The sequence below is a fragment of the Phoca vitulina genome, unplaced genomic scaffold (genome assembly GCF_004348235.1).
Source record: "Phoca vitulina isolate PV1807 unplaced genomic scaffold, GSC_HSeal_1.0 scaffold31, whole genome shotgun sequence".
Classification (NCBI taxonomy): domain Eukaryota; kingdom Metazoa; phylum Chordata; class Mammalia; order Carnivora; family Phocidae; genus Phoca; species Phoca vitulina.
In genome coordinates, this window is record NW_022589734.1 from 12193326 (window position 1) to 12213243 (window position 19918).

At 43.9% G+C, this 19918-nt stretch overlaps 1 protein-coding gene across 1 annotated transcript in view; it reads right to left on the reverse strand.

Moving 5' to 3' along the window:
- Positions 1-523: 523 nt before the first annotated feature.
- The window catches only part of ADTRP (androgen dependent TFPI regulating protein), a 59092-nt gene continuing 39697 nt past the window's right edge, over positions 524-19918 (reverse strand). Inside the window, exons 5-6 of the mRNA XM_032425002.1 lie at positions 8705-8856; positions 524-2629 (exon numbers count right to left, since the gene is read on the reverse strand). Coding sequence (XP_032280893.1) covers positions 2595-2629; positions 8705-8856 — 187 coding nt within the window. The 3' untranslated portion in view covers positions 524-2594. The remainder of the gene's footprint in view (positions 2630-8704; positions 8857-19918) is intronic.

A 19918-nucleotide genomic window follows, 5' to 3' on the forward strand; every position in this document is an offset into this window, starting at 1 on the left:
CATGACCCATTTGAGGAGAGGATGGGGGCTAATGGATTGTTTAGGCAAACAGGGTAAGTCTTCGCCCCAAGTTGAAAATTGGTGTTACATGTGAGATAGCAACGCTAGAATGTAGGGACCAATCCACGAGGCATTGGAGGTGCTCCTCTCTCTGCCTCTGTGGATGGGAGTTTCCATCAAGTTGGCATCCCCTGACCACCACCTTCGGTCCAGCCTTGCAGATATACACACATTTTTGCTTTGTTAAGTAAATGCTTTCAGATGGCCAGTTACTGCTCTGTTCTATAATCAAGAGATAGGAAGATGGCCTTAGGAATTGACCACGCGTGTGACCTTGGGCCAGTGACATACCAGAGCTAACTCCTGTGGTCCTTTCAAGGACCAAATAGTTATGCATATCTCTTCCCAGCTCTGCCTTCAGTGGCCTGTTGGTAGCTTGAAAAAGGTTGTGGTGGAATGTTCCCACCACGGAATGGGCAATCACTATAAATAGGGGCCTTACAATTTTCCTTTTTCTGGTGAGTTGGTTTTTAAACATTTATTGGCACACCAATATCAGAAACTCAGTTTCTTCATTTGGAAAATGAGGACGCGATACATTTTCTACTTAAAAGATTCTCATGAGGATAAAACGAGATCATGGGGGTGAGTGAGTTTGTCAATTACATGACCCTACACAAATATTATTGCTGATTCTTTCCCCATGTGGTTGGTATTGTCTTCTAACCACTAAGGACCTAGCCTTCTGTAGGCAGCAAATCCTACAAACCTCTTAATGAATGTTTATTTAGTGTATTTCGTGTTTGTTGCAGGTGTTTTGTTGCTTCTCCTTTCTTAAGCTCTAGCAGCACCGGGAGCCAGGAGGTGGTCTTGTATATTTGCTCAATGGGAGGCGGTTCTCAGGTATTTCTGGCACTGGAATGGGTCCTGCATCATGGTCAGTCATACAGAAATCAAGGTTTAATTTGGTCCCAGGGACAGTGAAGCCACAAATAGAATTCAGCAGGTTCATCCCAGCCAAGAGCTTACTATCACTCTGAGAAGTATGCAGCCCCAGTCATCTTTGGGGTGTGGAAAATTTAGGTGATCCCCTGCGGGCTTCGCATTTGGGGAATTTCCACTGTGACAACTGCTTCTGGGCTTCTTCTGAGACCAGGTGCTCTGAGCACTCAAGCAGCAGCAGGTATAGAGTTCCCAGTTCAATCCAAAAAAGACTTGCGGCTCATATTTATATATTAGTAGATAAAGGATTAGGAAGACAGCAGGTTTCTTGGTGCCTGTCCTAGGCTTCCCGGGGCTGCCTGCCCTATTGTGGCAGTCTGCCCTCTTCTCTAACTCAAGACCATTTTTGGTATTTCTGAGGTTTTCTGGTCTTGGAATAGATATGGCACAGTGGCCAGTCATAGAGCCATCAAGGTTTGATGTGGTTCTGGGAATAATTTTTACCAACATGTACCCATTTTTACCAGATTTCTCCTGAATGGTGCTAGGTTGGGAAACCCAAGTACAATTTACTCTGCTGTCCACACCCAGCCCACATGGACCTGGTGAAGCACCGCTAGACTCCATGCTTACCCACTAGTAGACCCTTATCATCTGTGTTCTTTACAAAATGTGCCTGTAAATAAAGACCCAGAAAAACTCACTAGGAAGATCAAAGCAGGGTTCATGAATGTGCTTGTTAATCACCTAGCCATCAGCTTTGTTAAACCATAAGCTAACTCAGCAAAGTGATTTGTGCCAAAGCATTCTTAGGGGTCCTCATGGCCATGTCACATCCTATCACTTACTCCCCAGGTAAGATGTACATTTATTTGATGAATGAACCAATATTCGAATGGAAGAGATTTTGATGACAATGTTGCGAAGTCCCACATTTGGACCTGCCCCAAATGCTTGCTCACAAGAGGGGCAAATTGCCCCATATTTTTTAAAACTTACTTTCTCATTGCCCCAGTTAATTTGCTCTCTTATCGGGTGGACAGATGACTTTGGTAGCACCCATCTCCCCACATCTCTATCTAGACTGAGGAAAACAAAATCAATGAGCAGTCCATGAAAATAGCTAGTTGACAAAAATACTTATTTTTAGGAAAGTTAGGGTCATTCAAAATGGCACAAGACTGGGAGTTAGAAGATCTGGGGGACAAATGCTATTATCTTGGTTGTGACACTAGTTCTTTGGCGCTCGTGCAGATTACTTCTCAGCTAGGTCCTCAACACCCTCCTCTGTAAGGTGAAGAGTTTTGGTGATCCCAAATCCCTTTCTCTCTCTAAACATTCTCTAAAGCCGAGTTATGTGAGTTTCCTTGGCCTTTGGCCAGATTTTGACCACAGAGGCCAGACAAAGGTAACAGATTCTGAGACAACAGTTGTTTTTGGCATGTCCAGTAAACCTTGCAAAAAAACGAAGAGTCCCCAAATTAAGCTACCTTCACAAACCCTCTTATTTTAAAATTTAGATATCATTCCCTGTCCTTTCTACCTTCCTATATTGCTCCACCATCTCCCCAACCAGAAAAAAAAAAAAAAAAAGAAAAGAAAAAAAAATCTCATGTTTTCTTCCTCCTTTGTTCTTGGAAAACAGCCTGTGATCACTTCCTCTTTCTCCTTGGCTGCATTGTGTCACCTGTATGATGAAGAACAGAGAGAGACATCAGACTTCAGGGTTTCCCTAATGGGTATTCTTGTGAGGGTAGACATTCACCCTGACCTGGGACAGTAGAAAGTCAAGGACATTTAGCCCAACGCAAGAAGATGTACTTTGCAGAGTTCTGAAAACCTAGCACCTCTGCAGAAAGGACAAGAAGCAACTCTGTTGTCTCCACTTGGTTCTTGGCTCACAGCTAGCCTGTTGACCAATGGTGCCATTTGCCTTCACGGGGTTCTGCAGGTCAAATGTGAGCCACTGATTGAGGTTGTTTTTGGCCAAGCATTTACAGGCTACACACAATCCATCAACAAACTCTGAGATTGTGCAAATGGAGACGAAGAGACATCAAATTAGAGAAGAAAGAGAAGAGTGGAGATTCACCTAATTAAGGTTCATTCCGTGACCTCTCCCCAAATCAGCGTAACAGCCTGAATGGAGGAGTACTGGCATATTGATTAGATTTTAGTAAGCTCATTAGGAGGGTTTTCTTCTGCTGAAATTATAGCCCTAGATTTCTAGAATGACTTCATTCAGCCAACAAGTTGGTACCTCTCTATTTATTGATCATAAATCTTTGCATAAGCTCTGAAATTTCTAACACTTCATTAGTGCATTATCCTTCCCACTTGTTGTAAATGTTATCAGTCCTACTTTGAAAACTTTTCTCAAATCAGCCTCTCCTTGCCCATTCCAGAGGCCTGTTAGTTCTGGCTCGGTGCCACAGCAACCTCATGCTTCTACTTTCATGCTTCACCCTTCAAATCCCACCCCTGTCCATCAGTTATGCCCTTCAATGTCTTCTACTAATTTTATTTTGCTAGAATTCCACTTCTCATAGGCTGTAGTTACTGATGACTTGAAGTCTCCTTCATCACCCTGATTTTCGAGGAGAGCCGACTCCTAATTACACAGCCCTTGGGGCCATCCTATATTCATGTCTCTCAACATTTTTAAGGACAGTCCTCTCTCTCCTTCTTCTACTCATCAATCCAGATATCCTCACTCACTCCAGGGAAGCCTTACTAAGTTATCCAGCTTTATAGGCTTCATGTCGTTTTCATTTATGCTCTCACTTATTTTTCATTTTTGATGTGGATTCTCTCCTCCCCCATCAGGTCTTCTGTATGTTAGGTCTCTAAGTACAAACCCAGAACCTTCTTTTTTCTGAAGCATACACTCTTTGCCCATAATAAATCCTTTGTCAGCCAAATGACGCATTAATTCCTTCATGTTCAAGAGCTTGAGCAACGTAAACTTCTCAACTTAGTTGCCCCTGCAGTCCCTCTGAAGGCTCCTAAAACCCTCTTACCAACCCCAACCCCTCGAGTGTAACTGTAACCATAACCACATCCTTCAACCCAGGTGCCCAGGATTGGAGGGTCCTTCTCCATTGAAGAAACACAACAGATACCGAAAGGCTTAGAGAGAACGAGCCCAGGAGTGGGAGTGATGACAGGAAGTTCCTTTGTGGGAGGAGAGCAGGTGACTCCTTCCCCGGGATCAGAGTCTCCCGCATCCAACACTAAGCAGCTAGACAGAGCACTAAGACATTGCCATAGACCCACAAATACGTTAGAGAAAGCATCGTCCCAAAATGTGTCTCTGGGACTTCCAACAGTCATTTCTTCTGTAGTGACTTAGGTGGTGTGAACATCACAGAAATCATATTTTTCTTTTTGTTTCTAGCAGGTGGGAGGTGGGTCCTTAGTCCTGAATTCTGGAGCTGAGCAGTCTCTAGGCTTCTCTGAGTCCTCAGAATTTATCTCTGACTCTGATTCCACAATACATGGCTGGAGATTGGGAGCTGTTGACTTAGTAATAGATCTTCTTATCTTACTCAAAGTTCACAACATGGATTTCATATTCTGACTGGGAAATAGCGTTGTTCGTTATCCCTCTTTCCTTCATGGCAGGGCAATTTCTCCCTAGGAATGCCTCCTAGTTGGCAGTTAGGGAGCTAAGTCCACCCCTCATTCATTTTAGTCCTTTCTTTATCCTCTGTTAGATAGTACCAAGGAATAAAGATATTTTAGGCCAAACATTTAATGTTTGTCTTGTGCAAGATCTAAACGTTTTCTGCTGTCATGGCAAAAAAAAAAAAAAAACAAACAAACCCAAACTCATTCTTTTAATCAACATCACTATGGATACCATATGTAATTATATTCCTTATTATTCCAATAGTCAGAAAACAGAGTAAGTAAAAACATTTTATTCACAAAGATTTACACCTCTGTATCTACAATCACAAAAGCTACTGCTGCTAGACTTTGAACTGAAAATTTGAAGAACATTTGCCTAGTTTCCGCGGGTTGGCTTGGAAAAGGGTGAGAAGGCAGATGGTTGGGGAGATAGGAGGTGTTAGAAGAATGAGGTTTGAACATGAATGAGTAAAAGTTTCAGTGCAGACGTAGCAGGAAGGAGATGGAGCTGAGGTTCTGGCTGGAGAAATCCTTGTGGGAAGAGAGGCAGTGAAAGGAGAAGCAATAACCCAATGTGGACTCTGAGCTAAGAGAGATGAAATTAGGACAAGAAAGGCAAAAAGGAGATATATTTCTGTTATTGACCAAATGCTGCTCCTGTAGGACCGTGCTTTAGAAATACACGTGGAGTCATCTCCTGATAAGAGTCTTTTGTTATGAAATGATCAGGGACAATGTGCAAGGCAGAAAAAAACTTAAATTTCTTCATGGGTAAAACCAAAGAGGTAGACTAGGTGGCCTCTAAGCAGCTTTCAGCAATGAAATCTCCCTTTAAAAAAAATCTGGTCTACAGAAAATAGTATTAAAGGAAGGTTTTAATGTCCTCCTGTCCAAGCCATAGACACAAAGTCACTTGGTTAGACTTGAATTTTCATCTGATGAACTCTAGTTAGGGTGGAAAGGATTTATGGTCGCAGGCCCTGACAAAGGTTAGCCTGACTCTCGGCACATGTCCCTCAGGAATGTTAGCAAAGGGGTAGTGGGCCAGAGATAAGCTGATTGCCTCTCCAGCCACACCTACCCAGAAGAGGCCCTGCCATGGGGGCCTGGCACTTAGCTCCTTTTTGCGCCTGATATATCCTGTGGGTTGTGTTTCTTTTTCTGAGGAACTCATGTCTTGATGTCAGCATTGTTGTGTCTTATTAAGGAAAAGATAGAAAGAGAGAAAGGAAGAAAGGAAGGAAGGAAGGAAGGAAGGAAGGAAGGAAAAGAGAAAGAGAAAAAGAGAAAGAAAAAGGAGAAAAAGAGAAAGGAAAAGAGAAAGAGAGGGAGGGAGGGAGAGAGGGAGCACACGATTGAATGTCCATGCCTTGACAATGCTAAACTACATGCACACTCGCATGGCCAGCATTCACCAGGAATGTCCTAGGCAGACTGGCACAGGTGGTCACCTGACTTAGAGGTCATCCCATCACTGAAAAGTTGAAGTGTTTTGACACAGCTTACATGGTTGGTTTGTAGCCAGGTGAGAGACATACCCTGGTTTTCTTGATTTCCATTCCAGTGTCCTTCCCCATATTTTGCACTGCCTGCCCTAACACTCATCTCTTTTTCAACAGCTCTCCAACCAGTATACCATAGCATCACCATCTATGATCCTTAAACTCTCTGCCCAATACTTTCATCTCCGATCATCATAGTCACTCCTTGACCACTGTCTCCGGAAGCCCTGTGTACAAAGTCCCATTTAATGCCTAAAGAAAAGAGTCCTTAGATATCTTCTTTCTGCATTGATTGAATAAGCTAATGGAAAGGGGAGTGTCAAAGATGGATAAGACACACTCCTAACCCTTACAGAACTCAGAGTCTTGTGTAAAAACGTATCTCCATGCAGACCATAGAAGGCTTCCTGGAAGAGGTGAGTTGATGGTGTGAGACAGGCAAAGACTGGGGGATGTGAGAGACTGAAGACCATGGTGGGGAGGAACAACATCAATGTGTAAAGAAAACGAGTAATTTGGTGGTTCTGCTGGAGCACACATTTAGACAATGGAGATCAAAAGCCACAGCAGGGACTGGTTCACAGAGCCCCTCGTGTGTCATTCCAAGAGTTTGGACTTTCATCTGTAAACTGGGGAAGACTTTAAGTGTTTTAAGCAGAATAAGACATGGGAAAATGTGCTCACATAGATAGCTCTGTTTAGTTTTACGCAATTTAAAATGTTCACTGCAACTGGGATGTTAAGTGATCTAATTTCTCTTTTAATTTTTACTAGACCATTTGTAATTATGATCTGTTTAGAACTTAACCCATTTATGATCCTATTCTGATGCTATATAGGACTTTTGGCCCAGTCTATTCTTTAAGGATTTAAAAATCTAGACGGAAGAGAGGAATGCACGGCCACCTACGTGTGTGTCTGTCACTCACAGGAATGTTCGTATGTGCACGTGTGTGGGTCCACATGTTGATGCTAGCCTATTTGCTCATTGGGACCTAAATGTAGTGAAAAATTGGATGTAGCTCTTAACCAATGAAGGTTATTTAAAAGAGCTTTGTGCTGAAAATAATATTAAATTTGGTGAAAATTTTTTTAATTCAGCGGATGTCTTAAAGTCACTGTAGAGTAACAACTTAGAAGTTAATCATTATTGAATTCAATACAATTGTTAAAAAAGTTATTGTTCCATAAGCTCTGAATAATCACATTTTTCTCTGCAAATTTCCAATGGATTAGTTTCTTCCTTTTTTTTATATAGATTTGGGGAAGGCATCAAAAACCTTACCAAGAACTTCAAGGAGCCAAACTAGTTAGAATTAGATGTCAACACATCTGAAATGTCAACACATTTTTTCTTCTCCGCTCTGGATAATTTCCTGTGATTTGGAATTCTGATTTTGGGAGTAAATTTTAGTATTCCGTGTTTTAAGTGTTTGCTTTCAAGGATAGTGCCTTTGAGATTTCCCCAACCAGTTACATTCTCCAAGAGTAGAAAACATATGAAAAAGCCAAGTGGCATGCTTATTTCTCCAGGGTCTCATTTTCCTCTCAGAAATATACACTCTTATGAAACTGTCATGGTTTTTTTTTTGTTGTTGTTGTTGGTTTGTTTTGTTGTTGTTGTTGTTGTTGTTTTTGGGTACATGGGCTTGTGTTTTCACACCAGTTCATAGATTGGGCAGAAGATGCCACTTGGGCCGTTTCTATTTTGATAGAACAGAATGGCATGTGGGCGTGTGATGTGGGGGACTGTATGTTGATCTTGCTTCCTCATATACAAAATCAGGCTATGCTTCCTGCACTTCCCTTTGGGGAGGGAAAAATCATGATTATTTTGCAACCTGACTTTTTGATGGTTACTTTTCCAACAAAATAATATTCTGTGAGTGGGGGTGGTGGGAGAAGCAAGGAGGAGAATAAAATCTTCCATTTTAAAATCATCTGAGTTAAGCTTTTTTTGTTTTTTTGTTTGTTTGTTTTTTGTTGTTGTTTTTAAGAAGCAACATGGTTCCAGCTACCTATAATTAGAAAGCTTAGTTTGCTGACATATTCACTTTGCCCAAGACCCTGTTTAAATGAGAATTCCCATCTCAAGTATAGGATGTGATTTTATCTGGTAAAAGTTTTACTAAGGGTTGAGAAGCAACCTAATGGCAGAAGGATGGGAGAGCATCTGGGAAGGCACTGCTGATGTTGGAAGAACAAAGAGGGTCATCTGGATCCCTATCCTTCAAAAAAGGAAACCTTGACATGTAACAGCTTGTATCCCTCAGTCCCTCACTTATGGGAGGAAGAAGCTGAGTTCATTTTTTTTCATGCTGGGGATGATGACACCTTGCTCTCTGGGTCCTGAGCTCGCTAAACAAGATTATTTTTAGCCTTGAAATTAAATGAGGTGTCGTTTGGGGGAAGAGGAGAGATAATTTGATGGGATCCTTTGAGAAAATTCAAACTTCCCCCAGGCTTTCCCTTTGCCTACTTTGCCTACAGGACCTGTCTGAATCCTTTGAACAAAGGCGTTAAGCATCATTGACTTCTGCTCTTGGACTAGTTCCTCCTGTTTCCAGGAGGAGTGGAAAAAGTATAAGGAAGGCATGTTTCTGTAGGTAAAAGAGAAACAAACTGACCCCATTTCCAGTGGTTGAGCTTCTCTCCAAGTAGATAGATGCCGGCACTAAAGATGTAGCTGAGAGAGAAGAAGGCTGTTAGACCCACCAGGCTGAGTTTGGCAAACACAGGATACACCCAAGTACCCGTCTCAGAGTAGATCCATAGGACCCTGCAGAAAATGACAAGTCACAATAATTAGGATGGTGGGGGTGACTTGGTGGTGGAGCCATTTTATCCTCAAGATCAGTGGGGTTTTGGAGCCCAAGCAGATGAAAAGAAGCCATGGGGATCATTTGTCAACAGCTGAGGTGTTCCACAAACCTACAGAAGTGATTCTTTTCTGGATAAATAGATTTGATTCAAAGAGACATCCTATTTCATAAGCTGGGCTTGGCTATTTTACCTAATCCATTAAAATTCAACGTTGGTGAAAGAATATGGGAGAACATCAAACACATCATCAGCCAAAGAGAGTATGTGAGGACATGAATTATTCCTTTCCCTGAGAGGTATGACCTGCTGAGACATTGAACCTGCTAAGATGGCATCATTCACTGGCTCTCAGCCAGACAAGTGGGGTTTGCTTTTCTGTACCTAAGAGTCAGGTGTGGCTTTTCATTAGCCCTCTGAGTCTGTTGGAGTAGGAGGGACAGAGATTGAGCATTATTGCTTTATTACAATATGCCTCTTAGAGGTAGGAGGGGTTTAACTGTCGGCCCTGATTTCAGCTCATGAATATAGCCGTGGATAAAGTGTTCAGTAGGAAAGGATGGATTTACAGGAGGCTCAGATCTTGCTCATGTGAGGATAGCATAGAAGTCATTTCTGGAAGCCAAGAGAAGGAAAAGAAATGCTAGGAGAGGAGCCACGATGTCTAAGCAAAGCCTGCAAATGTAGCATGCTGGAAACCAACTGCACTGGAAGATGCCAAAATCTGAAATAACTTTTAAAATTAAATATGGGGAAGATGATGTATCAACTAAGTTTATAATTGGTTAAGAGGACAGAATCTGGAACCAGCCTTCTGTGATACAAATCCTAGTTCTGCCACCTATTAGCTATCTTACCTTCAGCAATTTATTCAGCCCTTCTGTCCCCTGCCTTCATGTGAAAAGTGGGGGGTGCACACAGCATACATATTATAAAGCTGTCATCAAGATTAAGGGAGTTAACACATGTGAAATAAAGTAGTGCCTGGCCCATTGTGATCATTTAATAAGAGTTCTAAAGCTTCTCTCTTCTTAGGGATGGCACAGAGCGGTCCTAGCAACCTTTCTTTGAGGCTCCTTATCCCTTGTAACAATTAGGATAGGCTAGGTCATGCTTCAGAAACAACATTCAAATTTGGATACCTCGGGTTATCAAAAGAGTTCAGAGGGAAGAATAAAATTCTGAGCCTAATTAAACTTTCAGAAATCCAAGTGTACTTTTGGTTGTTTCAAATACTTGAGATTTGTCAAATGTTCGTGGAAGAGACAAGGACTAGTATGAGGGTCAGGACTGGAGTGAGGCAAGAGAGGCACCAACGGTATGAAGTTTAAGATGCCAACTCTGTATATCAAAGGACATAATCAAAAAATTAAAAAGGAAACCTATGTAATGGGAAAAAATATTTTCAAATCATATACCTGGTAGAGGATTAATATCCATAATATACAAAGAACTCCTCCAACTCAACAACAGCAAGAAAAAAACCCAACAACCCAATTAAAAATGGACAAGAGACTCAATAGACATCTTTCCAAAGAAGATATACAAATGGCCAACACACACCTGAAAAGATACTCAACATCACTTATTATTAGGGAACTGCAAATCAAAACTATAAAGAGATACCACTTCACACCCATTAGGATGGCTAATATCAAGTGTTGGAGAGGCTGTGGAGAAACTGGAATCCTTATGCACCATTGGTAGGTACATAAAACAGTTTCACTGCTATGGAAAACAGTGTGGCAGTTACTCAAAAAATTAAACATAGAATTACCATATGATCTAGCAATTCTACTTCCCTGTATATACCCAAAAGAATTGAAAGCAAGAACTCAAAGAGATATTTGTATACCTGTGTTGATAGCATTATTCTCAATAGTGAAAACATGGAAGCACCAAGTGTCCATCCATGGATGAACTGATACATAAAATGTGGTATAAATATGCAATGGAATATCATTAAGCCTTAAAAAAGAAGGAAATTCTGACACATGCTACAACATGAATGAACATTGAGGATATTATGTTAAATGAAATTAGCCAGCCACAAAAAGACAAATATTATCTGATTCCACCTATATGAGGTACCTAAAGTCATCAAATTCATAGAGATAGAAAGTAGAATGGGGGCTGTCAGGGCTTGTGGGAAGGAAGGAATGGGGATTTCCTGTTTCATGTGTACAGATTTTCGGGGCACCTGGGTGGCTCAGTTGGTTAAGCATCTGACTCTTGATTTCGGCTCAGGTCATGATCTCAAGGTCTTGAGATAGAGCCCTGCATTGGGCTACATGTTAGGCATGGAGCTTGCTTGAGATTCTTTCTCTCTCTCTCTCCCTCTGCCCCTCCCCACCCCCCACACACTCTAAATAAATAAAGAAAGAAAATCTTTGTAAACAGACTCTGCTAGGTTCCTCCCTGTCTACCTCACCTACTTCATATTTCACTGTGCTTATCTATGGTGATACCTATGTTCCTGGGGCAGAACCCCATCTAAATTCTTTTTGGCAATTGGGGGAAGGTTAAAGTTTCTTTCTGAGCCTTCTGTTTCTTAAAAATAATGAGTCTAAAATAGTCCTCATGCCAAAGAGACACATTTTGGGCGGAAATTTTGCTCCCTTACCTTATTCTGATCAACATTGGAATTCTGTGAGACGCGCATTCCATGGGCATGTACATCGGAAGGATATCCATAGCACATGTCTCTCGCATGGCTGCTTCTCATGACAGGCCAAGAAAGGTATAAGGGACAGAAAGTAAATCCCCAAGGAGCTAGGGCTAAGAATTTGGGGTTAACAAGGAGATGTGAATGCACTCCAAATGGATTGTTTTAATTAGCTCACTTTGTTTACTTTATATACTAGAAATTAGGGCTTCCTAGTTTCCATGCACATTTATATAAGATAGTCGGCAAATAAAGACATTCCCCCAGAGGCCTGGAAAGTTTCTCTTTGTTTACTTCATTTTTGTTTCCTTCAGCATAAGGTTCCACAAAGGAAAGTTCCTGAGGTAAGTTAATGAAGTCTGTAGTTTCACAGAAAAAGTGCAGAGAAAGTTATAGGTGTGTTAAGTATCAGCAAAAAAGTAATATAAACAAATAACAGTATCAGGCAAGAGTGCAATTATTTAATGAGGGGCAGCCAGTGAGAGGCCTGGGTGAGGAGATGCTCATACTCAGGTGGGGTCACATCTTTTTATTTTTTTTAAGATTTATTTGTTTATTTTTTTGAGAGAGAGAGAGCTTGAGCAGGGGGGGATCTTAGTCAATGTCAGCTCTTCCCCAGCCCCATGTAGGATCCCATGAAACCACATCTAAATGTTTGTCCACTGCACCCTACTCCAGGCTTCTTCATCTCTAAGGGTTTCTATAATTGTCTACTTGCTGGGCTTTCTTGCACCCTTCAATCCACTTTCCATACCACAGGCTACTAGTAATCTGGCAATCTTTCCAAAAGAGAAATCTGCTCATGGCACTCCCCTGCCTCCAGGGGATCCCCACTAATGCCTTAGGAAAATACCCAGCCTACCTGGCCTTGCCCTGCCCCCCTTTCCGCCTTCAGATCTACAGCCCATCCATGTTGGATCCTTCTATGTTTCTTAAATGAACCCATCTCTTCAGCTCTGGGCCTTCATTCATGCTGCTGTCTCTGCTTGGAACACCTCTGACTGTTTCCCTTCCCAAGACCCACTTCTCCTTGCTCTGTGCCTGGTGGGACCAGACTCATGCTTCAAGTCTCAGCTTAAAAGTCAATGTCTCTACATCAAAAACTAATGATGTAATGTATGGTGATTAACATAACATAATAATAAAAAAAAAAGTCAATGTCTCTAGAAAAGATTTCCCAAAGGTCCTGTAACCCTCATTCGGTTGGGTTCTTATGACACATACTTCCTTCAGCATGAATTTACTCATGGGACAGGGGTTGTTTCGATCATGCACATCTGTTTTCCAAGTGCCGGGAAGATGGCAAGTTCTGTAGATGTTTAAATGAATGGCTCTTTGGGACGGTTCTACCAGCACCTATGGTTCCCTTTAATTGCTGTTCAATGGCTACTATACACAGCTCTCAGCTCCTTGATCCACCGAGAACACCGCAGCCTCTGAAACCCAGGAGATGGACCCATGGCCTTCCAAATTCTACTTAATCTATTGCTCACTTCATTAATACTTTGAAGAGGCCAATAATCCTGTCCCTCAGTTCCCCTAGAGAGCAATTTTATATGTCCTTCTAGAGCTGTCTGCCATGTGAATCTATGTGAGTCAGGCTGGGCGGGCACAGATTGGCAGCCCAAAATTAATGTTTTATAGTTTTCTCCTCCTAATTCTTGTAGTGTCCAATGGTTATCATAAAATTCGTAATTTCTGTGTCTTACAGTACAGCAGCAGTGGAAGTCTGTGGGTTAGGGACTAGTAAATAACAAGGGGTTTGTGGGCTTTCTGCATATAATTCTAAGTGCTAACACTCATGCTGTATCTCCCTAGCCCAGCAGAATAATAGAATTAAAGGACCCCCTGGCCCCGTATTTTCATGCTGACTTCCTACAGAAGCATGTACGATGGTCACAGTTGCATCTGAGGCCAGAAGACAAACACAACCTGGATTCACATTTTGTCAATAAATGCAACAAGTTAGCAGACTTCCTACAATGAAAACGTCGGCAACAATGGCTGGGACCTGGTGATTCCTTAAGGTAGGGGACTGAGCCTACCGCTGCCTTTGCAACGCACCCCCACGTCACTCCTCTGCTCACCTGCCCTCCCAAGCTTCGTACTCCTCCCTGCAAAGAGCTCCCAGTCACACATGAGCAATGGCACGTCGAAGACACCGCCAGCTTTAAGCTACAAAGATGACTCCTGGACCTTCTCTGTTTTCTACGATCTGATCATTTTTTGCTACTTGGTTGCCCCCTTGCCCCTCTTGCCCCTTAGATGAGGGCACTGCCCCTGCATTCACTTTCCACTTCTCTCTGTCTCTCCCTCTCTCCCTGTCTCCCCCTTCTCCCCCATCTCTTCCCCCCCCCCCCCCCCCCCACTCCGTCTCTCCCCTCTTCCCTCTCTCTCTCTCTTCAGCAACCTCATCCCACCAGGAGGGTTCCCTCCCTGGATCTCCACTGTACCACCTCTCTTGGGAAGGCCAGGTCTGAATGTCCAAACTGAAGTTCCTCTAGGCAAGTGGTTCTCAACCTTGGCTGAAGATTAGAATTGCTGTGGGGGCTTTAAAAATCCCAATGCTCAGGACATATGCCAAACCAATTAAACCAGAATGGGACCCAGATATGGGATTTTAAATGGAGTCTCTTACTTATACCCCCAAACTATTTTTCTGCTTCTCTTAGTGCAACCACCCTCTTCCCAGTCCAACAGCCCAAAATTCATAGACTTGCCCTTGATTTTTCTTTCTCATTTGCCCACGGCATGCCAATTAATCCATAAAACCTGTTCTGTTCCTTCCACAGTGTGTCTCAGGGCTGCCCTCCATGCTGTGGATACCAAGGTATCATTCTTCAGGTTGGTATTGTTTCTAATTTCTGCAACAGGCATTCTGGTTGAAGAGGAACTGAGGTTTGCTCAAGAGGCATGGGGAGGGCAGCCAGCCATGTCCTTTCCCCACTCCTCGGCTTTCACCTGTTTCCAGTCTGCATCGTGGGTGACCCAGGCTCCAAATGCTGATAATAAGGGGGGGGGGGGGCGGTTGTGTGGCATCTTTATATTTATTTCATATGTTAATTTACCCGGGGGCTAAGGAGTACTTCTGTAGAAAATGGGGCTGGGAGTCTGATCTCAAGACTCAAGGTTGTGCAACTATGGTGCATCTAGATGGCCCCAGATGAAGGTTGTATTTATACCCAGCAAGGAGTAACAGGGGCTCTGGGCAGGAAATCACCATAAGGCATGAGTGGAAATAGGAGCTGATCTGGGAACTCAGCTCTGTGCATCCCTCTGGCAGTTTTTAATGTATTCTGGAGGTAACATATCTGTATGTATAGTACATGTGTAAGTGTGATTGTAAATGGATGCACAAATTTAGAGGATTGCTATACCAGAGGGCCCAGGCAGCTTCGATGTGGGAGCTCACCTGAGTGAGCACAGTAGGGAAGAAAGGAATGATCTCTTATGCTTCATAGGAAGGGCAATTGAGGAGCGACGTTTCAAATACCTCCCCCACTGCTGGGTGATAGCTGTGTATCTGCGTGATGCTTGTCCTCGGCATGCAATGCCTTACCCACTAGCAGAGACACCTATAGCACCCGCAGACTTCTGGTCTACCGAGCACAAGGCGGTGGGGCACTGCAGGCCAGCCGGGGCTGTTGCAGTGGCTGGTAACATCGTTCTACTGACACAGGGCACCAGTGGGCAACAGCAGGGTGGGTCAGCAATGGGGGCAGCAAGCTGCGCTGAAAGCAGAGCCGGGCGGAGACGTTGGGCGCAGGAGGCTAGGTATCGTCACCTCTCAGTCTGCATAGGTGGACAACATGGGCAGCTTATTAAGACTCTTAGAGAAGAGGGTCCTGGAGGCCTGGGCCACCTGCAGCCGGGGCAAGGCTGCTCTAAGCACCCAGATGTGGGCTGACCCTGGAGCTATGACATAACCATGGACAAAGAATAGGTCATGGGGATTAAATCCCATGGTAAGAATATTCCGGCTAACTTTTATTTGTGTGTTATTTTACTCTATTTTGCTTCCCACGTCTTGCTGCTCCAATCCATTTTAAGCACCATTGTCAAGACAGACTTTTGCCAACATAATTCTCCCGCCATGTTATTTGTAGCTCTCACTTCCCCTCCCTGCTGTAGAAACAAATAGCAACAACAAAACCTCACGTTGTCTACACTGTGCCTAACCTCTAGCCTGTCGGCCGCCAGCCTCTGGGGGTGGGGAGTTCGAGGACCACTTCCTATTAGCCTCAGTCACCTGCAGGTCTGGTGACAGTGAGGGGCTGACCACTGCTCTATCATGATCTGTGCTCTCTTGGCCTTGGGACCATGCTCTGTTGTTCACTTTCTCTCACTTTTATCACTGCAATCCACCAATCCTTCTGGGCCCAGATCCAACATGCACCTCTCCTGAAGCCCTCCCCACACCACCCAGCTGGATGTAACCGCTTCCTCCTCTGCATTCCTGGGGCTCCTTATATTTGCTAAATGTCATCCCTCTCCCATCTTATGTTCTTAAAATGCACGGCTCATTCCCCCTTTATTAACTACAAACCCCCTATAGGCGGGGGCTTGGCCTGATAGCACTTGGCTTTTCCCAGCAAGACCAGCCCTGTGTTAGGGGAAATATTTGTTCAATAAAAGAGTGAATCAGAGCCAGCTGTAGGAAGGTTTCTGTTTTCCTGCTCCTCACCAAGACCTCAGAGAGAGTGAGGTGAGGTGCTTAGAGGTGAGAGAGATGGGAGCAGGGAGCAAGCTACTGTATTTATAGGTGAGTCATGCTTTCCAAAGGAAATGAAAGATTTGCAGTTATTACTACTTTGCAAAGCTTTATTTTCTCACTTACGGGCCAGCCTTCCAATTTTGCAATCTGAAAAATCACAAAAATCAAGTGCCACATGCAAGGCAGTCCCCATGGTCTTGGTGGCTAATTTTAGGTCGTTGTAACGTGGTTTCAGCTGGGCAGTGCTTCTCCAGCTCAGAGTTACTGCCGTTTTTCTGACTCATGTTTGTTTCTCACGCTCACTCTCACTCTGGCCTCGGCCCATATTCTTTACCTCATTCCTGCTAGGCTGTTTCCCTATTTGACCATCCAAACTGGCATGCCTAACAGCTGGCCCACGGCCACTTCCCTAAAACATCTCCACAGATATGCACAGTTTGTGGAACTTCGTTGCTGGCCATCTGTGGCTGTGAGGGCCCATGGGCCCCAAAGCCTTGTGTAAGGGTAGAGACAACAGGCAGCAGAGTGCGAGCTCCCACAGCCGGGAAGGATGGGCAGAGGTAGGGAAGCTTCAGTCTGTGGGGCAGCATAGAGGAGTAGTTGCTTCGTCCTAGCAAAAATGAAGACTAATGCGCCAAATGCTGATTTAGGACTTCATCGAGGATAAGGAGGTCCCAATTCCAAACCACTTCAGCTCCCCACCGGGGCCCACCCAGTCACGTTCCAGCTGGTGACGGGTCTCTGCCCCTCCCTCCTTTGCTCTTTGTATCCATCACTTTAATGTCCAATCCAAGCACAGAGCTGGGAACCATGACATCATGGAAGTTTATCAACCATAGAAATGAGGTTAAGCTTTTTTGCATACTACATCCCCCCCCACTCCACATTTCGCAGAGTGTGTTTTGCACAAATGGGGAGCTGAACAAATACCTAGCCCTGTGGATACTGTGGAAAGTGAACTGCATTTGGAAATAGGAGCCCTGAGTGTAAGTCCCAGTGCTGATTTTCCCCAGCCCTATGACCCTGGGCATGTCATTTCCTCTGCTGAGGCTTCAGGCCTCCAGTGCTGGATGGCCTCCAGTGCTGGATGACCTCCACGTCACCTCCACCACTCACCCTCTCTCTTTCCATTTGCAGATTGACTGATACTGTCATCAGTTGGCTAACATCAATTCTCCCGAGTTAGCACAAATGCCACTAACTGGCGTCCCGATCTTGTTCTTCTTTAATTGCCACACTTCATCCAGAGTCCAATCATCTTTCTTACATAAGCCACATCATATCTCTCCTCCGCTTAAAACTTTCCCACAGACAAGCCCTCAGGTTCAAAGTCCGGACTCACTGATGTGAATTGATGATCCAGATTTTCCCTGTCTTCCAGGTCAACCCTCTCCTCAGCAACTCCAGCCCTTTGCAGATGCTGTTCCCTCTGCCTGAAGGTCTTTTACATGTCTCTTTTGACTTACTCTTACTCATTCTTTGGGTCTCAGCTTAGACATCAATTCCCTTCAGAAGCTAGCTCACAACATCCCTCCTGGGCACTCACAGCACCCTGTGCTTCCCCCTCACTCTGTCTTCCCTTTATTTGGTCACTTTCTTCTCTCTCAGACAGTCCCTAAAGGTGGCATGGTGCCTTTTCCATCACTGTAGCCTCACTCACTTAGCACAGTGCCCAGAGCTGATGAATAATTGAATGGACACAGGATGCATTCATACAGGACCCCCGCCTCATTGCACCTCCTCTCTCCAACCCCCTAATTCCCTGCATGGTCGGATCACGTGTCCAGGCACCGACAAGCTAAGCCCTATTCACCACTGCTTCTCATCTTTATGGCCACCACAAATTCTCCCCAAAATACCAGTGGCTTTTGTGGTCTTTTACCCTCTTGGTCTCTGAAGATAAAAAGGCAACAGTCAGATGTGACAGTCGATGTCCAACTTCCAAGTCCTTAGGTAGAAAAAGTTAACAGACTGGGTGCCTGGGTGGCTCAGTCAGTTAAGCATCTGCCTTCCGCTCAGGTCATGATCTTAGGGTCCTGGGATTGAGTCCACGTCCGGCTCTCTGCTCATCGGGGAGTCTACTTTTCCCTTTGCCCATCCCCCCACTCATGCTCGCGCGCTCTCTCTCTCTCTCTCTCTCTCTATCTATCTCTCTGTCTCTGTCTCTCCCTCTCTCTCACAAAAATAAATAAATGAAATCTTAAAAAAAAGAAAAGAAAAAGTTAACAGACCAAAAAATGCTGCCTTATATACTAACTCCAAAAGTTACACTCCGCAAGGAAGACCAAATCAGATGGAAGTCCACACAAGAAACGAAAGTATGGAAATTCATATCCATAATCAGCCAGACACCACCTTGCTTCTGCTCCACACATAACAACAGGAAAAAGATACCTTGATGTATCCATGCTCTTACCCAACCCCAGCTTCCAGATATTTTATCTTTAGGGATTTATTCCTTTGGGTTAAGCCAGATATGGCAAATACATGGCACATATCCTGCCACTCTCCATTCTTATGCTCTTGGCAGATACTGCTAAAGGATGACAAAACTCTTTTCTGGTCAGGTCTCAGAATCCTTCTCAACACTATGCTCCAGACATCAACTGCCAGTAGGTTCCCAACTATCACCTACTCTCTAAAAGTGTCCTTTGTAAAAATGCAAAGGCCCCAGACTGGAGAACAGCATAGATCACTGGAGTCTTGGGGTAGATTTATGGAGAGAGTGCTTTCTTTCTTCCAGAAAGGAGGAGAAGCAAGAAAGATTTGGGGTACTCAGGGAAGGAGAGGTGCAGAAGGGTGGGAGGTGCCTACATTGCAGGAGGAGGAGAAAAGGTAAGGCAAGAGCCACCAACGGAGTTCTGGGCACAAAGCTTACGGGCTCTGAAACAAAGGATGGTGAAAGCCAATGAAACAAGCACTGAGAGAGCCCAAGTCTTTTGGATTGTGTTCTCTTTCTGGCTTCCATCTCTAGCAGAGCCCTATACTGAGTTAAACTTCCCCCAAATAGGGAGGGATTGGGGGATGACCCAGATTGTCAGATGCGAACAGTTGATGTAAGTATAGACTGGAGAAGGAACATCACTATTAGCTTCCACCTGCAGGTATTATGCTTGGCATGCCCTTATCAGTAGAGCAAGAGCATGGTAGTGGATAAGAAGGTGACAGAACGGGGGTTTCCAATCATCGGGTGGAAGGCCAAGCCTTTTTCTTTGATTACAGACCACTGAGCAGCACTTCTGAGTATTGGTGTCACCAGGTGGTTGAATAATGAAATCTAGGCCAGCTACTTGAATTACCTCTCCTGCCTCAAACGAGGCTGTTCTGTAAGCCCCCGGGCAATTACCCAAATGCCCTGTAGGAGCTCTAGTGCCAGATGTTGATGCAAATGAGCCCATAAAAATACAGGCAACAGGAATGGGCCAAACCTAGCATGCTCAACCAGTCAAATGCCTTTTTAGATGGAATATATTTGGATGCGTCAGATCATTCGGCCGTCTAAACATTTTATTTTTTTTCTTTTTAAAATTTTTAATTTAAATTCAATTAATTAATACTATAGTGTATTATTAGTTTCAAAAGTAGAGTTCAGCGATTCATCAATTGCATATAACACCCAATGCTCATTACGTCATGTACCCT